Source organism: Cavia porcellus, unplaced genomic scaffold, assembly GCF_034190915.1.
Source record: "Cavia porcellus strain 051 isolate PalLab524CR breed Dunkin Hartley unplaced genomic scaffold, mCavPor4.1 scaffold_1, whole genome shotgun sequence".
Lineage (NCBI taxonomy): Eukaryota > Metazoa > Chordata > Mammalia > Rodentia > Caviidae > Cavia > Cavia porcellus.
The window spans coordinates 194,502,633-194,523,188 of NW_026947484.1; the positions used below are offsets into that span (position 1 = coordinate 194,502,633).

At 41.2% G+C, this 20,556-nt stretch overlaps 1 protein-coding gene across 4 annotated transcripts in view; it reads right to left on the minus strand.

The window, feature by feature from the left end:
- Positions 1–13,845, minus strand: part of Nfx1 (nuclear transcription factor, X-box binding 1) — a 66,973-nt gene extending 53,128 nt beyond the window's left edge. Inside the window, exons 1-3 of one of the 4 annotated variants that reach the window (XM_063226610.1) lie at positions 13,337–13,845; positions 8,114–9,118; positions 384–542 (exon numbers count right to left, since the gene is read on the minus strand). In XM_063226610.1, coding sequence (XP_063082680.1) covers positions 384–542; positions 8,114–9,118; positions 13,337–13,361 — 1,189 coding nt within the window. In that variant the 5' untranslated portion in view covers positions 13,362–13,845. Of the gene's footprint in view, positions 1–383; positions 543–8,113; positions 9,119–12,952; positions 13,076–13,336 lie in introns of those variants that run through there. The other 3 variants (XM_003470831.5, XM_063226602.1, XM_013153445.2) reach the window with 3 other exon arrangements.
- Between the last annotated feature and the right edge of the window lie 6,711 nt (positions 13,846–20,556).

The window sequence follows — 20,556 nt, forward strand, 5'->3', positions numbered from 1 at the left end:
TCATTGCTATGCTCAGGAGTTTTAAGATCAATAGCTCTCCAGAATCGGACAGACAAAAAGAAAAAAAAAAAGATCAATAGCTTAACTCTGGTCACCTGAAACATGACCAAGGCAACATATTCTCCCTGCAGATAAACTATGTAAGAAAAATTGGTTTTGTTTGTTTTTTGAGACAGGGTCTTGCTGTGCAGTTAGGCTAGTCTCACTATGGAGCTCATGCTGGCCTCTAACTTGTAGTGCTCCTCCTGCCTCAGCTTCCCTAGTGCTGGGATTGCAGGGGTTTGCTACGATACCTGGCAGAATTAGAATTAGTATTTTTAAAAGCTAGGCTTATAAGTTAAACATATCAAATAGGTGAGAATAACCGCTTAGAAATAACTGACCCGCTTGAGATGCTGGAGACCGTGCCCATTTCTTGATGCAGTTCAGGTGAAACACATGGTAACAGCTCTGACAGCTCCACACCGGCGCCGTGACTCGAACCAACTCGCAGCACACCATGCACTCATATTTTTCTGTAGTTAGCTGTTCAATTAGAGAACCTGTTTAAAAAACAAAACTGCAAGATAAACTCAAACACAGAAAACCACTCCTCACTTCAGTTAACAAAGGAGCAACAAGTCCTTAGGGAGAAAAGTCTGAAGAGAGAATTGAAAGGCTTGGGAGTAAAGTTGCTATTCAGATGGTGAGGCCAAGAAAGGGCAGGAATGTGCCGAGGCAGACTTAGGAAGGAGATATTTAGCTGGGGATTCTTATAATTCAAGAAACATCCCAAGACTCTGACCAGGAAGATACCAGGGTAGCCACGTGCCCCTGAGCACCCCGGGACACGGTAGTAAAAATCTGAATGCACCAAATCCATGAATCTGTCATGGAACTGCAGAGATCAGCTGTAAAGAAGCCTAACCTTGGACCAGTTCCAACCACCCATGGGTGACGAGATGGTTCCAGGTGTTGTCCTGAAAGTTTTTTTTCCTCCTTTAAAGTTTTTGATCATTCACTAAATAAAGATATGATTGGTACCTACCACAAATTCCACGCTAGGGTTACCAGACTAAAGGAGATGCAGTCCCTGGTTTGAGGAGTTCACCACTGCTGAGAGAGAACAGTGTGCGGCATCTCAGGAATCTTCCATGTGAAGCCAGGGGCAGTGGCACATGCCTTTAGCCCTAGCACTTGGGAGGCTAAGATATCAGGGTCACTTGGACTCAGGACTTTGAGACCAGCCTCGTCAACACAGTGAGATGCTGTGCAAACAAAACAAGACCCGATAAACCTTCCCAAGTTTGTTCCTCAAGAAACACCTTCACTCACTTTCAGATTTTTACCTCAAATCAAATGAAGCAGTCTTCTAGATTGTTATATAACCAGGTACTCTCAAGGTGGGGGGTTGTGAATATTTTTTTGAGTACATACTTTTAGCATTTAGTTTATAATACTACTATTTATTTTCAGGTCAAAATAAGTAAAAGACTAAAATAAGCTTAAATACAACATATAAAGCACTGTCCTAAAGTATTTTATATGCACTATTTAATCTTAACAGGGCTACAATATATGTACTATTTTATAGGTGAGGAAATTGAGGCTCAAAGTAAAGAGAACATTTGCCCAAGATCACATAACTAAAAATGTGAAGGTCAAATTAAACTGTACCACCAGCTAACTCAAAAGTTCACTATTACTCCATAATCCTGGCTCTCCAAGATTATTTTCTGGTCAATTTAATATAAAAAAAACACAGAACATTTTGAGATTGTTAAGTTCCACGAGCAGAGACAGGGCCACATCTACCTTGCTTAATGTAGTGTTTTTCCAATGTCTGGAACATACTGGGTGCTCAATCCAAACTTGTTGAATTGGACGTGGTGGCACATTCCTATAAACCCAGCAGTGGGGACACTGGGGCAGGCTGAGGCCCTGTAGGGCCAGCCTGGGCTACATAATGAGTTCAAGCCTGAATTGCACAGTGAGAGATCTTGTTTTAAAAAAATTTTTTTGTTGTTGAATTAAGGGATTAAGGAATAAATCAGTGATATCTACTTTGCTTTGTAACTTCTTTTCCTAAAAGTTGAAGATTTCACGAAAAGTTTCTGGAATGCCTCCTTGCCCCTAGGAAAAAAACCTGAAAAAGACATATTTTGTGTGGCTAATTAACAGGAACTCTCCCTGCTTTGGTAACAGATGAACACATCATGAATTCTATCATAAAAGTTAACTAGCTCTGTCTTAAAAGCAAGGTTGTTCTTCTCTACACAGGTTAACATCTCTGAGTAACAATAGAAGATTGCTTTGTTAAATGTTTTTTGTTTTTTGTTTTTTTTTGCAGTGCTGGGGGTCAAAATCAGAGGTTTGTGCATGCTAGGCAAATTACAACTGAGCTAAATCCCCAGTCCATTTCTCTTATTTTTCTATGTCATTTACTTCTAACACAAAGTTAAATACATACATAATACTTTTACATATAATTTTGTATATAATATTTTTATGTAGCATATAAATTTTTTTGATACTGGGATTGATCCTAGGACATTGCAAATGCTAGGCAAGTGCTTAACCACTGAGCTCTACCCACAGCCTAAATATATTTTCTACCCGTTTAATGTTGCACAAGGAAGATTCTGGTGGAGCAAGTTAAATAAGTAGCAATTCTTCAGAAAGAAGTTTGAGACAACTGGACAGAATTCTAATTGTGGCGAATTTCGTTACTGACCCTTGTAGAACAGAATTATGTTACAAGTAAATGACAGAAAAATAAGAGAGGTGGGGTGGGGATTTAGTGTGGCTGGTTGTAAAAAATTTGCCTATCATGTACAAAGCCCTGGTTTTGACTCCAGCACTGCAGAAAACAAAGAAACAAAATGAAGGTATTTAACAAAGCAACCTTCTATTGCTTTCATTTTTTAAATCTAAAGACTGTCTTCTAAATTTTAGTGTCTCTTATTCATTAAGTTTATTGCTTGTTAATAAATATTGTGGGGTTTTTTGTTTGTTTGCTTTGTCTTTCTTTTTGAGACAGAATTTCACTATGCAGTTCAGTCTAGCCTTGAACTCACTTTGTAGCCCAGGCTGACCTTGAACATACAGCAATCCTTTTGCCTCAGCCTCATAATATTGTTTTGTGTTGTTTTACAGCGCAGTTGCAGTAAAATATGACCATTCTGATGCATATACAGCACTGTGGTGACGCCTGCCAGCTTTGAAAAACCCATGAATTACTGCTAAAGGTTTTCTTTTTCACCTCTCGTATTATGTCAGCAAATTTTGTTGGCTGTACCTTCAACATATACCCAGAATCCAACCTCTGCTGTTCCTCACAATGGTCTAAGCCGTTTTCAGATCACCTGAATTACTAAAACAGCTTCCTTACTAGTCTTCCTACTTCTTCTGCCCACAACAGCCAGACAGCCTGTTAAAATGCAAATGAGATGATGGCACACCTCCACTCAGAACTTGCCAGTGGCTCTTACCCCTGAAGTCAGTAGCCACCAAGCTTGAGCCTCCATTGCCAATCCTATGCCCCTCGGTCACCAATCTGAGACCACACCAGCCTTCCCTACTCCTCAAATGGCAAGGAGGTTCCTGTCAGTCTTTGCACTTGACAGTTCTTCCACCAACAAGGCTTTTCCCTAGAAGGGCAGCGCAGCACTACCCTGCACCCTCTTCCATGTTTACTCAAGGTGTGACTGCCATGGATCATACGCCCCCCACCCCCCAATCTGTAATCCCAGCACTCTGGGGTATAAGGCAAGAGACAAGTTCAACTTGGGCAATTTAGCCACTTGGTGAGATCTTGCCTCAAAATTAAAAATAAATAAATAATAAGTAGTTGGGGATGTAGCACAGTGCTAAAGATTTGAGTTTAGTTTCCAATCCCACCCCCACTGCAAATAACCTTCTCGTGAGGCATTCCCTGGGCACACTTTGAAATTTGCAGCCCACTACCTCAGCATTCCCTACCCTTCTCCCACACGGCATTTTCCATAACAACATAAAGACTATGTGAGAGCTACTTATGTTTTACTTATTTTATCTTATTTATACACAAAATGTATATTCCTTGAGGGTAGAGATTTTTACTATAGTGGCCTGGGACATAGCAGGCACCCAATACTATTTCTTGTTTAAATGAATGACAACAAATAAACCAAAACATAAAAGGTTCTAGAAAGATCAGAGAAACAGTATGAGTCTTTCACAGACAATATTTACTCTTCCTTTCAGTTTTATCAAAACATGCCTAACATGCAAAATCTGGTAGTATCCAGAATGGCTCTCTGTTGATAAGGTGTCGAGTTTCAGATCCAAGATTCCTGTCTTGCTAGGTCACAACCCTGTCCTGACCACAGGTTCTTTTTGAATCCCTGTATACTTTCCTTGTAGGACTTCCCTATCATTTTTGTCATGACTGTGCAAACTCTATGCTTCCAGTTGACAGAAAAAAAAAAAAAAGACGAAAATTATGTGATTCCAACTATGTAAATATGAGCATTAAAAAATTTCTGTAAGAAAATAGAACAAAAAGATAAAGCTGATTATATCGAGGTGTTGGAAGTAAAAGTAAGTTATCTAACAGAGAAATTTGGTGTTACTTCATTAAAACTAATGATGGGCTGAGAACACAGCTCAGTGACATAGCACCTGCCTGGGAAGCACAAGGTCATGAGTTCGATTCCCAGTGCCAGAAAAATAAATAAAATTAAGTTAGCTGTTTTCTAAAAAAAGCTAACCCAAGCCAGATGTGGAACATGTCTACAATCTCAGTCTCTGAAAAGCCTAAGCAAGAGGATGGTAAATTTAAACCCTGCCTGGTCAATTAGCAACTTGGTGAGACCCTGTCTTTAAAATGTAAACCAAACAAACTATACAACTAAAAAAGGGCTTGACATGTAGCTCAGTGAAGGCCCTATGTTTATTTCCCACTGCGTCTTCCCTCAAAAGCTAACCCAAGCCAGCTGGGGATTTAGCTCAGTGGCATAAGTGCCTGCCTGGCAAGCACTAGATAGTGAGTTCAATCCCTGGTACAAAAAAAAAAAAAAAAAAGAATACACACACACAAACCCAAACAAACAACTAATCCAATATAAGTATGGTCAACATGTTCAAGTTACTCTTACTGATTACAAAGTATGTCATACTTGTGTATATCTAAATCTAAAGCTTGTGGCAAAACTTATGGTCTACAGAGAAAGGGTTAGAAATCAACACAGTAGGGACGGGGGTTTAGCTTAGCAGTGTATGAGCCCACCTGGCAAGTGCCAGGTTTTGATGTTGTGAATTTGATCCTTGGTACAAACAAAACAAACAGCCTCCCCCACAAAAAAACAGAAAAACTCCAGATATGCTAAATAAAATTTGATTTAAAAAAAATCAGCACGGCACTAAAGCAGCAGTTAAAAGCATGGAAAGTGACTGAAATTTTCCAATGAGATCATTATCAAATGAGAAAAACAAAGGGCTGAGATAAAACCCAAGGAAACATTACCCAGAGGAAAAACAAGTCAGGTGTGGTGGCACATGTCTGTAATCCCAGCATTCAGGAGGCTGACACAGGGGATCGTTGCAAGTTTAAGACCAGCCTGGGCTACAAAGTCAGCTCAAGGCCAGCCTGAACTGCACAGTGAGACCAAGAAGACTTGGAGTTGTCAAAGGAGTCAGAGAAAGTCACACTTCAGGAAAGACTCCTTCTGTGTCAAACTCAAAGGGAGGTCTGGGATAACAAGGATTGAAATCCATCTGTCCAATGGGTGTGGCACATAGGAAGCTGTTCATGACATTATCAATAGCTCACTGGATCAAGTAGTGATGAGAGCAGAAGACACAGAAATGAATCGAAATGTAGAGGGAGGAATAGAATGGACAACTCTTGATGAGGCTGGAGTGGAAGGAGAGCAAACTACTGGAGAAGCCATGCAGCAGGCAAGTTATCCTTGTGAGGGCAGGGTCCACTTGGGAAGAACTTCAGGCTGAGAAGTTGGAAGAGTAGATGTGAAAATGTTAGTGAAAGAAAATCTCAAAGAAATTTAAGGGTAAGCACAGAGGTCTGAGTTTGCATAGAAGGAATACAATGTTAAGAATATCTGCCTAATGGTTTCCCTTTCTCAGTGAAGTAGGAAGCAAGAAAGACTACCAAGATTTACAGAGATGAATGTTAGGAAGGTTTGAGAAAGACTGGAGAATGCCTGGAACAATCTTAGATGAAAATGGGAAGAAAAGCTGATCAATATCACCTAAGGGGAAATGAAGAATATTGAAAGCCAACTGAGGCTGGAGACCACTATTCAAAAAAGTTTACTTAAGCTGGTCATGGGAGTGCATGACTGTAATTTCAGCACTCTGAGGCTGAACCAGGAGGACTGCAAATTCAAGGCCAGCTTGAAACACAGGGAGACCCTATCTCAATTCTGAAAGTTTATTAGCTGGGCATGGTTTTGCACACCTGTAGTCTCAGCATTTGGGAGGCTGAGGCAAGAGGATCACTGTGAGTGTGAGGCCACCCTAGGCTACACAGTGAGTTCAAGGCCAGTCTGAAATACATAGTAAGATCCTGTCTCAACAAATTAAGAAAAAAATATTTTTAAACAAGGGTTGGAAATATAGCTCAGTTATAGGAAGTCCTGGGTTTAATACCCAGTACTACAAAAACAAACCCCCTACAAAGTAATAAAGAAATCTTCAGTTCAAGGCAAGTATGAACTGTTTAACAGAACTGTGTAGCTATTATGCTCTAGGAGATGTGTTAGGTAGCAAAAATTACAAAAAGAAATGAAAGATACAGCATCTGCTTTTAACTGGCTTACAGACTAGTGGAGGCAGTAACATATAAACTATGAAGAAAATTCTGAAACAGAAGCACACAAGAGATGCATACGTAAGTGATAAATCAATGCTATCTATAATGGTGAAAAAGTTTCTAAATGTGTCAGTAAACCAGCTTTTTTCTTTGGTACTAGGAACTGAACTCAGGACCTCAGGCTTGCCAGGCAGGTGCTGTGCCACTGAGCTAAAGCCCTGACCGGTAACACAGCATTGAAAGATGAAGAATTCAATAGTAAACTGAGTGGTAGGACCTCTACGAGAGGGAACTACATGGAACAGTATGAAAAGACAGAACAATCAGAACACAGGGAACCCAGTGGTGGAGACCGAGATAGCAGACTTATGGCAGAAGCCAGACTCTGCTAGGGATGAGGACCAATAAACGGAAACAGAGGAATGAGAGTTCTAAATGTTTCTGATGTAAAAAAAGAAGGAAAGAGGGGTTGGAGGGAAGGGAAAAAAAGCAGCAGCAAGAAACATCATGTACAGGTATAAATTCCCTATGATACTATCACTATGCACATCTAAAATGTGCCAATAAAATAAAAAGTTTTTAAAAAAGGTATGTGTGGTACCAGTGTTAGAGAGGATGATGTAGGCAGATTGCAAATTTAAGCCCAGTTAGTGACTTAGGGAGACCCTGTTTCAAAAGAAAAAACAAAATGGGTGGAAGATATAGTTTACACAGATTCTAGGTTCAATCCCCACTACTGCTAATTTAAAAAATAAATAAATACATGGACTGGGAATGTAGCTCAGTGCCGAGGATCTGAGTCCAGTGACCAGTAGCAATAAAACAATGTGAAATAAAATAAAATAAAATAAGATAGGCTGCTGAATGACAGTGGTGCAAGACACAAACTGGAATTAAAAAGACATGAGATAGTTAGGAACCGCTGCACTGAGCAGACAAGGTGTGGCCAACAAGATGACACCGCTGGGAAGCCCAGAGGCAGCGCGGATGTTTCCACCCTCAGTTCTGCTTTCACAACTCAAAGAAATCTTGTAATCATGTATCTCTACCCCTATACCTGCGATTCTAAAAGCCCTTACAACATCCTTATTTGAGAACAAAATCTTCATTGGTATTTGCTCATGATAGATTTAAAACAAGTCAGTGTTTACCTACCGGAAGAAGAACAACAGCAGAGAGAGAAAACCCAGGCAGATGAGGAGTTAAGACACAGATTTTTCACTGTGTACCATTTCATACTTTCTGGTTTCTAAACTGTGTAAATACATTACATAAAATTAGTATCCAAAAATTTAATTCCATCCATCTAGGTTAGTTTACCTGTATGCGTTTCCATGTTCTTTAGCACATGGTTCTGTTTGCCTCGGGGGAAAGGAGAGACCACCGGAGGATCCTGCCTCCTTACAACATTTTTCTCTTGGTCAACTCTTCTGGACGACTTGTTGATAACTGCCAAATTCTCACTGTCACGGGCAGATTGTGCTGCTCTCTCGCTAATACTGTCCTTTGGAATGGAAGCCATGTTGTTTCTGGGTCCTGTATTCACCTGTCGCTGGCCCTCCTGCTTTGGTGGATTCCTGCCTGGTCGTGGCCTGGCCCCTTCCACTTCCCAAGGAGGCCTCTTCTGTGGGCATCTCCTCTGCTCATTTCGTCGGGCTCCACCCCCATCCAGTCCTCCTTTTCTACAGGATGCATCTGAGGAGTCAGGGTGGGAAACACCCACAGGTTTGATATTCTCAGGTCCCGCATCCTCAGGTTTTGCAGTCATTTTGTTACCCCATTCACATTTGAGTTTTCCCTTAACTTTTGGTCCTCGACCATAGCTGTATACAACCTGTGCTGCTTTTTTGGGTTTTGCTCCCCTGGGATCGGCGCCAATAACTTCTTTTTCACTCTCAGAAGGACTGTGCTCTCTGAGATTTGTCCCACTTTCTGATCTTGCCATATTTTCTAAGCTAGCTACATCTGAGGTGTGGTCAGTGAGTCCCTGTGCTTTCTTGACTCTGATATGGTGCTTTTCATTCCTCAATTTTTGCCAAGGTTGACACTGAAAGCCATGGTTCTTAAAGGATTTGTTAGAAGCAGAAGACTGGAAAAAAGTCTGCTGACTCTTAGGTTTGCTTCCAGAAGGATAACTGTACTGATGAACGGCAGAGATGTCATCATAAGGGACCTGCCTGGAGAGGTGACAAGGAGGTGATGTACTGTAATTTCTTCTGCCAATTCTACTAGAGTCTAGCCTTCTTTGAGTTCCACAAGTTAGACCAGAATTTTTTCTGTCCTGGGGAATGAATTCTGCAGCATCTGTATTGAGTTTAAAAGTACCTAGGACATAGAAAATAGACATAAAGTAAGGAAATGAACATGTCACCCATGAAGTTCATGACTCTTGAGCCATATTCAAAAATCATTTTTCTAAGCACACTGTATAAATTAGGCTCTTGCCTAGCTTGACGGCACACACTTGTATTTCCAGCTATTTGACAAGTAAAGCAGGAGGATCCCAAGTTTGAGGCCAGCCTAGACAACTTAGAGAAATAAAATATCAATCACACACACACACACACACACACACACACACACACACACACACACACAAAGGCTGTTAGTAAGACCTGTGTTTCCTGTGAAGCTGACAGTCTTGGGTGCTTATGGAGGCTGTTCACCCAATATCTGGTGGTTACACCAACAGCCATTAACAACTGCTGAGTAAAAACGGTCATCTGGACCATCAGGCACTATTTATACATGTATTTACTGTTCCAAAGTCTTTACTGTCAGTAACAGTTCAGGGATATCAGTCATCGCATTCTAGTCTTTTAAAACTCTGAAGTAGTATTGTGCAATATCTAAAGAGCATACTTTGAAGTTAGCTAAAATGTTTTTTTTTTTTTTTTTTCCCTTTGAGACAGGGCTTCACTATGCAGGTCAGGTTGGCCTTGAGCTCATTTTGCAGTCCAGGCTGGTCCTGCCTCAGCCTCCCAAGTGGTACATCACCATGCCGGCTAAAATGGGTTTAAAAACTGGCCCTCCAATTTATGCTATGAGCTTAGGCACACCAATGGATCACATCCAGCCTTAGTTACTGCATTTATAAGACAATACTTACTTTAAAGGGTTATTGTGAAATTTAAGATCATATATATATCTCATAGCACAGCACACTGAGTACATAGTGCAGCATATTGAGTAGATCAGCTTCCATCTCTATTCCCTAGGGATATATTTAGCGTTCTATCATAACCTCCATAATATGCTCTAGAATCTCAAGGGCTCAAAAACTGACCATATTTCCCTTTGGCTTACTCATTTTTCTCAAGATAACTTCATTATAGTCAACTAAATCCCTGAAGATCAAGGACATAATTTGCCTAAAGACAGACAACTAGTAACGAGATAGAAAACAGCAGAGCTGGGACACAAACTAGGTCTTATTGACTCGAGCCCATACCAACACTTAGAGTCACTAAGTATATCACGTTTTTCAGACTCTGGCTTAAAATTACAACTTTTGGGCCAGATGCAGGGGCACACAGCTATAATCTCAGCACTTAGGAGGCTGAGGCAGGAGGATCCCTGTCATTTTGAGGTCAGCCTGGGCTCCACAATGAGTTCAAGGCCAGCTGGAACTACACAGCATGATCCTGTCTGAAAAAGCAAAACAAAGCAATAATAAAAACAAAACAGCCCCCAAAGTTGAAACAGAAACTAACAGTAAAGTCAGAACAATGGGAAGCATATAGAATGTACTATGAATCAGTGTATAAGTTTCAATGTATTCAGTGTAACAGTGCATGGGAACATGAGCTTCAGTCTCTTTCCATCATTTATTGTGCCTTCTTGTAAGTTATTTAGCCCCACTCCCTCAGTTCATTTCTTCTTCCTAATTTCTTTCTTTCTTTTTTCTTCCTCCCTCCTTTCCTTTGTTATTGGGAACTGAACCCATGGTCTACACACTGAACAACATCTCTAACCCTTTCTCATTTATTATTTTGTTTTGAGACGAGGTCTAAGTTGCTCACATGTGAATTCATAATCCTCCTGTCTCAGCCTCCCAGAGTGCTGGTATTACGGGTGTGCCACCACGCTAAACTCCAATGGTTTTCATTTGTGAGGGAGGCAGTAACAATTTCTTCATCAAAAAGTAGCTATGAAGACCACAGCAAGTCAGAAACACCTGCTAAGCAGTAAAGTATTACTTTATTACTACTGTTAGAACTACAGACTATCTGAAACACACATACTCAAGTACAGGTGGGCACAGTGCAGAGCCTGAGAGTTTCAGGTTTAATAATAAGGCCCAACATTTAATGGGTACTTAATACATGCCAAGCACTATTCTAAATATTTTACACATTAACCTTTAATCTTTACACATTTCTGATGAGAAATGTGAGGGGCAGAGAAATTTGCCCAAGGCCACAAAGGTATTCCAAAACAGACTCAGAATTCCAATTTGGATTGTACAGCATTTGAGACTATGCTCGTACACTACAATGACAGAGGCTAGACAGCAGGTACCACAGAATCACAATGAAGAACTAAACAAGATTATACAGGTAACCTCTCATTCAGTGCAGGATTTGTCCTGAACATTTTCACATAGACAGAGCTGGGGTGGGGGTGGCTCATAAAATGACAAGAGGATTAGATAAACTCAGAAGGCAGCAAAGGAGTTTGGAAACACGAGGTAATTCAAAGGGGTAAGTGGCCAACTGGTGCTGTGCAGTTCTCTCTTGAAGAAGTAAAGATGTAGATAGGAGGAGAAACAAAGTCAATAAAATTATCCAGAACAGCTTGGTAAAGGATGGCAAGAGCATTTCATGTTGAACACCAATGAATGGATCCTGATAGGTTTGCATTTAATCACATACAGTTTATGTTCCACTGGACACAAGGTATAGTAGACAAAGCCCTTAAGGGGGAAAGGGGAGGGAGAGGCGGTTTATTAAAGGAACTAAGATGTGTTATGTACAAGTATTAACTCCCCACAATGAATGTAATCATCATGCACTGCAAATATGTACTAATAAAAATACAAATACTTTAAACAGTCATGAGGAAGGGGAAAAGGGCATAGGAATCAGGAAACCAGACCACAGCAAAAATAAAGGAACATTTCTCATTATTTTAAGTGAAGTTATTCAGTAAATAGGATGTCTCCTCATGAAGAAGTAGAAATGATACAAGCAGCATCCAAGATCCATGATTAACAACTGGATGGCAGGTCACCCAACAAGTGAGTGGAGAAAACAAGGTTCTGGAAACCCAACTAGTAGATTATACAGCCCAGAGACAAAGATGGCAATGGGAAGTCTGTCCCTGGGGTAGTGGGGAGATTCCTCTTGCCATTTAAGGATCTCAGATTAGGGGGTGGATCCCCTCTGGGAGACTGAGGCAGAAAGATAACAAGTTCATACCCATCTAGACAATTTAACAATTTAGCAAGACCTTGCTTCAAAAATAAAAAGAGCTCAGGATGTAGCTGTGTGATTCAATCACCAGGACAGAAAGGAGGAAGTGAACTAGAGACGATGCTAAAAATGGGTGGTGAAAAAGTATCTAAAAAATGAAATAAACCTGGCGTGGTCAGGGATTACAGATTACATCTGTAATCCCAGCACTGGGGAGGCTAAGGCAAGAGAATCACCATGAGTTCTAATCCAGCCTGGGCTACATAGCGAGTTCAAGGCTAGTCCAAACTACATAGCAAGACCCTGTCTCAACAAACAAACCCAAACAAACACCACCACCCCCCAAACAAACACAAAATAGACTATATTGGTGATAGTAAAGAAACCATTGCTTTTTGAAACGTTTGGTTCATTTTTATATTTATGTAAATATGTAGTCAGATCACGAAGCAAAATTTTCCTTCTGATCGCTGCCCACAGTTTAGAAAACACGAATCTATCTTACACTCCGAAGGAAATGCAAATGGATGTTACATTAACAATCAAATGAGGTTGTCTCTAAACACAGAGACAACTCCAGGAGAGGAAGTGAGCTAACAATCACGGAATTATTTTACAGGTATTAATGTATTTACTACTGATAGGTGAGTAAACTAAGACTAGATCAGTTTATAGCAGGCTGAGGTTCTAAACTACTGGTATTCCACTCGCGGAACGGCCACCACTCCATAAAGTATAAACACACCCCATGCACAACGTGCAAAACAGATGAACAGTGAGCCCATCACCGTTGCCATCACCGTCAATGACTCGGCCGACGCCTCGGTCGGAGGTCAGTGCGACGTGCTCAAGGAAGCCCAGGATGAACCCTGGAAGGGCGGGGCACCCAGATTGACTCACGGGGCCCGGGACAAGGCCGCTGTCCTCGAAAACCCTGCTGGCGGGCTTTACCTCCCAGCCTATGATGGTGGAGCTCTCCGAATGTGCGACTCGCGTGGCTTGGCCCTTCCGAGGCACTATCCCTAACTCTAGCAAGGTCCACTCTCGCGATATAAATAGCTAGAGCCCTAGGATTTCGTCATTGATCAAACTGCCCCTCCCTGAGAAAGGCCTAGGGCCAGGAGAGTACCTGAGACCGGAGGCGCCTCCGCCATCCCGCCCCGCAGCACCTAAAGGGAGTCAGCCAGCCAGCCAAGCGTGCGCTGTCATCTGATCACGTGTCCCGGACTTCCGGCGGCGCCAAAAGAAAATTCGCATCTGCGCGCCAGGTATACAGCCGCGAAGGTTTTGCAACTGTACTGTGCGGCGCGTCAGTGACGTCAAAAAGGCGCGCCAGTGGGAAAGAGGAGACAAATAGCTGGTGATGAGTCGCTGGAAGGTGGGCAGGGAATTGTGTAATCTAACTCTCTTTTGTTTTCTCCTGTTTTCTCTTCTTTCCTTTGTCTCTGTCTTTCTCTGGCCACTACGCCCCTGGCTTTGGGCTACTTATGTATTCTTAAACTCCAAGAAGCTGGTATCTGGACTCACTTAAATAGCCCAAAGGCACGGGAGATAGGGTCCTCAAAACAAGCGATTAAGAGCTGATGCTGGGGGCTGGGGATTTAGCTCAGCGGCATAAGCATCTGTCTTGCAAGCAGGCGGTCCGAGTACCGATCCCCAGTACCAATAAAAATAAAAAAGACCAAAAAAAAAAAAAAAAAAAGAGCTAATGCTGTACATTTGCAAGGAGCTCTTGCAAATGAGAATATAGCAAGCCACATATTAATGTCGGGAGGGGTGGTGGACGCCTATATGGGGGGGGGGGCCTGAGGCATGAGGATCTCCACTAGTTCCACTAGATCTCCACTAGTTCTAGCATGGGCTAGAGGAGTTCAGGGTCAACCTGTGCTATCTGTGATAGTTTTACTAAATTACCCAGGCTGGCCTCAAACTTTTGATCCTCCTTCCTCATCTCCTAAGAACCTGGGATTACTTAAATTGCCACCATGCCCGAGGTACTGCATATTGAGGATTTTAACTTGCCTCAATCCAGTATTTCAGGGAATCCTTTAAGAATTCATTACGTTTGAAAAATTGACCCAGGGGGCTGGGGATATAGCTCAGCGGCATAAGCGCCTGCCTTGCAAGCAGGCAGTCGTGAGTTCGATCCCTGGTACCAATAAAAAAAACGAAAAAGACAAAAAAAAAAAAAAAAAAAAAAAGAAAGAAAAATTGACCTAGACCTGGCTTCTTTCCAGAATTTAGCTGCCTTAAGACCTTTGCTGCTGTTGAATTTTGTGAAAGAAACGTAAGACCTTTGCTGCTGTGGAATTTTTGTGGGAGAATTTTGTGATTCTCAGCTGACTTCTTTGGAATGCAGCATGCCTTACACTACTCAAAGTTACACGATTCTCCTTTAATTCTCTACAAAGCACAGCAAAGACCAAAGTGTAACATTTAACACGATTTAATGAAGGCTTGAAGATTACAAAGTCCAATGCAGACAGCAATTTACAACTGACACTAAAATTAACCATCTTAAGAGCCCAAACAACCTTAAGCTTTTGTCTACACCAGAAATCCTGCATCTGGCAGAGCAAGGGTTTGTCATCAGTGGAAATCTCCAGGATTTTCCCATCTCTCTATGAACCTAGAGACAAAAATATCCTTTTATATATCTCCCGATTCATCTAAGGGTTTCCCAAAGAGACTTGACAGTGAGAATACCCATTTTCTTCAGGGAGAATTCAGACTTCCATTCACAGTTATGTTCCATGGTTTAAACAAAACAATCATGATTGATGGAATATTTTCCAGGATCTGACTTACTTACTTTTAACCAATACCATAAGTTGGAGACTAAAAGTCAGTTAAAGAAGAGTTGCACCAGCCAGGTATGGTGGTGCCTTCCTGTCAGTCCAGCACTTGGGAGGTTGAGGCAGGAAGATCACTGAGAGTTAGAGGCTAGCCTAGGATACATTTCCAAACTGACAAGTGTGATTTTTTTTCCCTCTAATTACTTTCTTGGTTTCTTTTCTCTCATTGCTGGGACAAAATACCTAACACCCAAAATGAAGAAAGGAAGGGTTTACTTAGCTCACTGTTTGTGGAGGTTTCAATCCATAATTAATTTGCTCCAAGGCAGGGTGGCATGGCACCAGGCCAACACTTCAAGGCAGCAGCCAGCCAAAGTAGCTAGAGCAAGTGGCGGGGTGGTCAAGCCTCTTCCTCCATATATTGTATGCAGGCCATCCCACCTCAGGGCAGATGCAGCACTCAAAAGATCTCTGTGCCCTCCTCTTGCACAGGCTCAGGACAGGGATCCTGACTCCCTGCTAGATCTCTTAAACTTCTAAACTCAAGTTGACAGAATGTATCAACCATAACAATAATGACTGAACATTTCTTGATGGCCTTTTGGGTATCTTTTTAATTGCTTATCTATATCCAATTTTTTCTGTCAGTGGGTTTGTTTTTAGATGGGACTTACGTTGCCCAAGGTAGTCTCAAATTCCTGGGCTCATGTGATCTTATTGCCCCAGCCTCTTGGATAGCTGGGACAATAGGCATTTGGCACTATGCCTGGTTTAATTTTGTCTTATGATGAACACAAATTTTTAAAAATGAAAAGCAATAAATTCAGAAATGGTTATATTCAGAAATGATTATTTTCATAACTTGAAATGCATGGGCATAAGCATGGACATAATCTGTTCTTTCCTACACAAACAATACTTTACAAAACATGACAAAACTCATGGCAAGTAGTCAAAGCAGTGCTCAGAGGGAATTTTGTTTTGACTACATAGGGTTTCACTGTGTAGTACAGGCTTGTCTTGAACTGGCCATGTATCCCAGGTTGGCATGGGCTCACTATACATTTGTTAAAACTTATAGAATATACAGCACCAAAAATTAACCCTAATGTGAACTATGGACTTGGGTGATAATGTGTCTATGTAGGTGCAATGATTGTACCAAATACATCGTAACTGTGGTGTTGAAAGTTGCTAGTGGGAGAGATTGTGCAAAATATGGAAATTTTCTGTACTTCCTATTCACTTTGGCTGTGAAATTGTTCTTTTTTTTTTTTTCATTTTTATCGGTACCGGGGATTGAACTCACGACCGCCTGCTTGCAAGGCAGGTGCTTATGCCGCTGAGCTAAATCCCCAGCCCCTGTTCTAAAAAAATTTCAGTTTATTCAAGTTTTAATCCTTTGGCTGGGTTCTTGTCCTGAGGGCAATGAAGTCTGAGGCAACAGGATGACAGGACACAGCAAGCAGTGGGAAACAACGAGGGTGTATTACAAAGATCATGAAGGAAAGCTCCCATGCCAGGAGAGGCTCCACAAGACGGACAGCCATAGGCCATAGGCGTTTAAGTACAGGGACCTTTATGTAGTCTTTGGTGAAGATGCTGCCAGGCTTCTGAAGTCTGGAAAGTAGGCTATGATGTTTCTTTGTTCCTTGTATTCTAGACCTTTGAGGCTTCTAGAGACTTGTCCTTTGTCCGTTGTATTCTAATTTCCCATAGTTTATCCTTAGCTCATTTAAATTGTGGCCTTCAGTTTATTCACTTAATTTACTTAGTTTATTCAGTTTAACTCAGGCCTTTTTAATTTGCCTATCTTCCCCATCTCCTGGTCTCAAAATCAATAGCCTAACTTTTCGTCTTAACCCAGAAAAAGAAGAAAGCAAACTAAACTAAAGCAAACATAAATAATAGACTAGACTAGAAATTAATGATGCAGGAAAGAAAAATTAACAGTTCACTGAACAAAAGCAAAAACTGACAAACTTGTAGCTAGCTGGACTGACGAAGAAAAAGAAAAAAAAGATTACTGAAAGTAAGGATGAAGGGGGTTATTACTGTTAACCTTAAAAGAAAATAAAAAGAATCAAAAGGAAATAATACTACGAACCATATGCCAACAATTAGATTACTTTAGATGAAGTGGACAAATTCCAAGTAAGACACGAATTACTAAAATGGACTCAAGAACAAACAATGTTTGAAATGACCTGGAAAAAGTAGAAATTAAATTGGTAACCAAAAAATTTCTTACAAAGAAAAGTCTAAACCCAGATTTAATTGGTGAATTCTACCAATTGTTCAAAGAATGACCATAATCCTTCATAAACACAAGAGAAAGGAATAGTTTATAACTCATTCCAGAGATAAGAATCTCTGCCTTAGGGCAATCACTGCCTACTCCTAAATTGGAGAAGTTGATGGCAATAGTCTAGATTGTTGTCTGTGAAAAACAGGTTCAAACTGATCAGGTACTGAGGACAGTAGTTCTCAACTGTGATTACACAATAAAATCTGCCTATGTGGGGAACTTTTAAAAACCCAAATGCTCACTGTGTATCCAGATATGTCTGCGCCTGTCTATGTCTGAGTGTGTGTGTTTATGTCGGTCTACAGAGGTAGAACCCAGGCATCACTATCTGTTTTTGAGATAAAGTCTTACTGTGTAGTTTTAAGAGGTCTTTGAAGTCACTATGTAACCCAGGCTGGCACTGAACTTATAGGGATCCTCCTGCCTCAGCCTCCCAAATGCTGGGGTTACCAGTGTTTGCCGGCACACTCAGCAGCATCGGTAATTTTTTTTTTTTTTTTGTACAAGGAATCAGGGCCTCACACTTTCTAGACAGACATTGTGCCACTGAGCTATTTCATTATTTTTAAAATAATGATGTAGCCCTGTACCATTATTTTTAAAACTCTTTAGGTGATGTAACTCTATAAAAGGAAAGCTAAGATATACAGGTGATAGAAGTAAAAATGCCAAGCTTACTCCCTATTGCATCATTACAATCTCCTTCCCCAAACTCTCAGGGCTGACGATTAAAACATAAGACCACCTGCATTCAATTCTGTCTAATGTTAACCAGTGATGGGGGTCTAGTGATGGTTATAGGAATGATCAGAGGTTTTGAGGTCCCTGGGGCTTTATACCACAGGACTCAATCTTTCCACTTTCCTTAAATTCACTAGCACTAAAACAGATCAGGGCCTGGTCGTTGGACTTTGTCTTGAAACTGGAAGAACTACCAGAGTGGCAGAGTATACAGTGGATATGAGGGCACCAGAAGCAGAACTATTAGAGTATAAAGCTGAAAAGCAGGACATGAATGGAGAGGCTACAGAGGAATTATTCAAGATTCTCAGTAGCAAGTGATGGAAGATGCAATTAACTTAAGCTAGAAAACAGGGCTTATTGGCAGAATCCTCAGCCCTTAGCCTGAAAGGAAAAGGTACAGAGACAGCATTCTGGGAATCTCAGGTCAGAACTTACAGTTCAGTGCCATGAGGGTTCTTTCATTCTGTCTTTCATGCTGGCTCCTCACTACCCTTCTCTCAAGCTTCTCACGCTGACAAGAGAAAAGGCATGTTCTCTACTTTCTATTTAGAACATTTGAGGGATGAACTAATGGCAACACGCATTCTCCTATAAAAGAGTAAGGACAGGACTACTATAACTGGCATTTTCACAATAATCACATGGCTGGAATAGGGAAGCAGTTGCCTGAGAGAGAAGGCTGTTCTGAAAAAAACTAATCAACAAGGCATTACAGATAGGCAGGAGCCTAGATCATAAGCATTTTTTAATGCTCTCCAGGAGAGGTCAAGGAATTATTTAAGATTTTAAGTTAGACCTATATTTTGGAAAGAACAGTTATATGTGATGAATGGATGCAAGAAGGCACAATGTAATTCTAGCTAGTTGGGCGGCTGAGGTAGACAAATCACAAGTTGAAGACCAGCCTGGGCAACTTAGTAAGATCATGTCTCAAAGGGTGGGGGAACAGGTCAAGGCTAGTGACAATTATAATTGAAATCATGGATCCACATGGGACTTCTCAGAATATAGATTGGAACTTTAATAGAAGAAACCCTAAAAGGACTGAGTGAGAAGGAGGAGTCTACTGGAGAGAAAGTGTTCACAGAAATGAAAAACCAGGACAATTCAGAAATGCCAACAAAGATTTCAAGAAAGTAATGAGTCAGGAATGGAGATTCACACCTGTAATCTGAGCACGGGGGAGGTTGAGGCAGAAAGATTGCCATGAATTTGAGGCCAGCCTAGGCTACATAATGAGTTCAAGGCCAGCTTGAACTACATGGTGAGACCCTGTCTTGAACCCTGCTCCCCAAAAGTAACGTGAAGCAGGGCATGGGGATGTAGTTCTAGTTACTCAGCTACTTGAGAGCTCAAACAGTAGGATGGCTTGAGCCCAGTAGTCTGGCTGGACAGCATGGAGACCCTCACTGTCTTAAAAAAGAAAAATCCAGGCATGGTGATGCATGCATATGATCCTAGAATTGGAAGGCTGAAGCAAGAAGATTGCTAACAGTTTGAAAGTAGCCTAGGCTTACATACAGAGGGATTCCAGTTGAAGGCCAACTGGAAATACATAGTGAAACTGTTTCAAAAAGCAAAGGTAAGGCAGCAATATGAATACTGTAATGTCTGCTTCTACTGGAAGGTTTCTAGACAGGGTGAAGTCTGTGAGGGTGGAGAGTGTTACATAATGTATCCCTTCCAATAGTAAATTTTCAAAGACAGGAACTGTGATTGATTGATCTTGGTATTTGCTAGGCGAGTACAGAGACTGCTACAGGCTTATGTTCAACAAATGCTCACTTGGCCTCCTGTGCAGACATGTGAGAGGCACCCTGCCAGGCAGGAGGGGGAATGCTGGCAAGAGGCTGAGTCAGAAAGGGTAAAATCATTAAAGAGTCCTGAAGTCGGTAATAGTTTGGACTTTCTGCTGCCCTCCACAAACCTCGCAAAAAAGAGCGAAGCTCCCATTTTCAAAAAATGGTTAATAATTCCTTATAGGAAATCAGTACATTGCAGTTAACAACGTGCTTATGCTCACTACCTCAATGATTCATCACAAAACTCTTGAAAGCTAAGCACAATTTTACTAATAAGGAAATAGGTGTTTACAGAAGTAGACTACTTAGCAGTTAGTAGATGTAGATTCAGTGCCCAAGCCTAGGTGTTTTCTTGTTTGTTTGTTTTTTTTTTTTCCAGAGACAAGATCTTACTACGTAGTTCAGGATGGCCTCAAATTTTGGGAATCCTTGACCCAACCTCCTGAGGCTGGGATTATAGTTATATGTCACCATGCCTGGCAAGCCCAAATACCCCAGATACTTTTTTTTTTTTTGGTGCTACAGTGAGAACAGGGCCTTCTTACTGAGTCAATGCTTTTTAAAGTTTTTTTTATTTTAAGACAGGGTTTTTTGTTGGATGTGGTGAAATGCCTGTACTTAGGGAAGCTTAGGCAGGAGGACCACTGTGATGGAAAACATAACTAGACCTTGTCTCAACCAAAGTAAACCAAACCAAGGT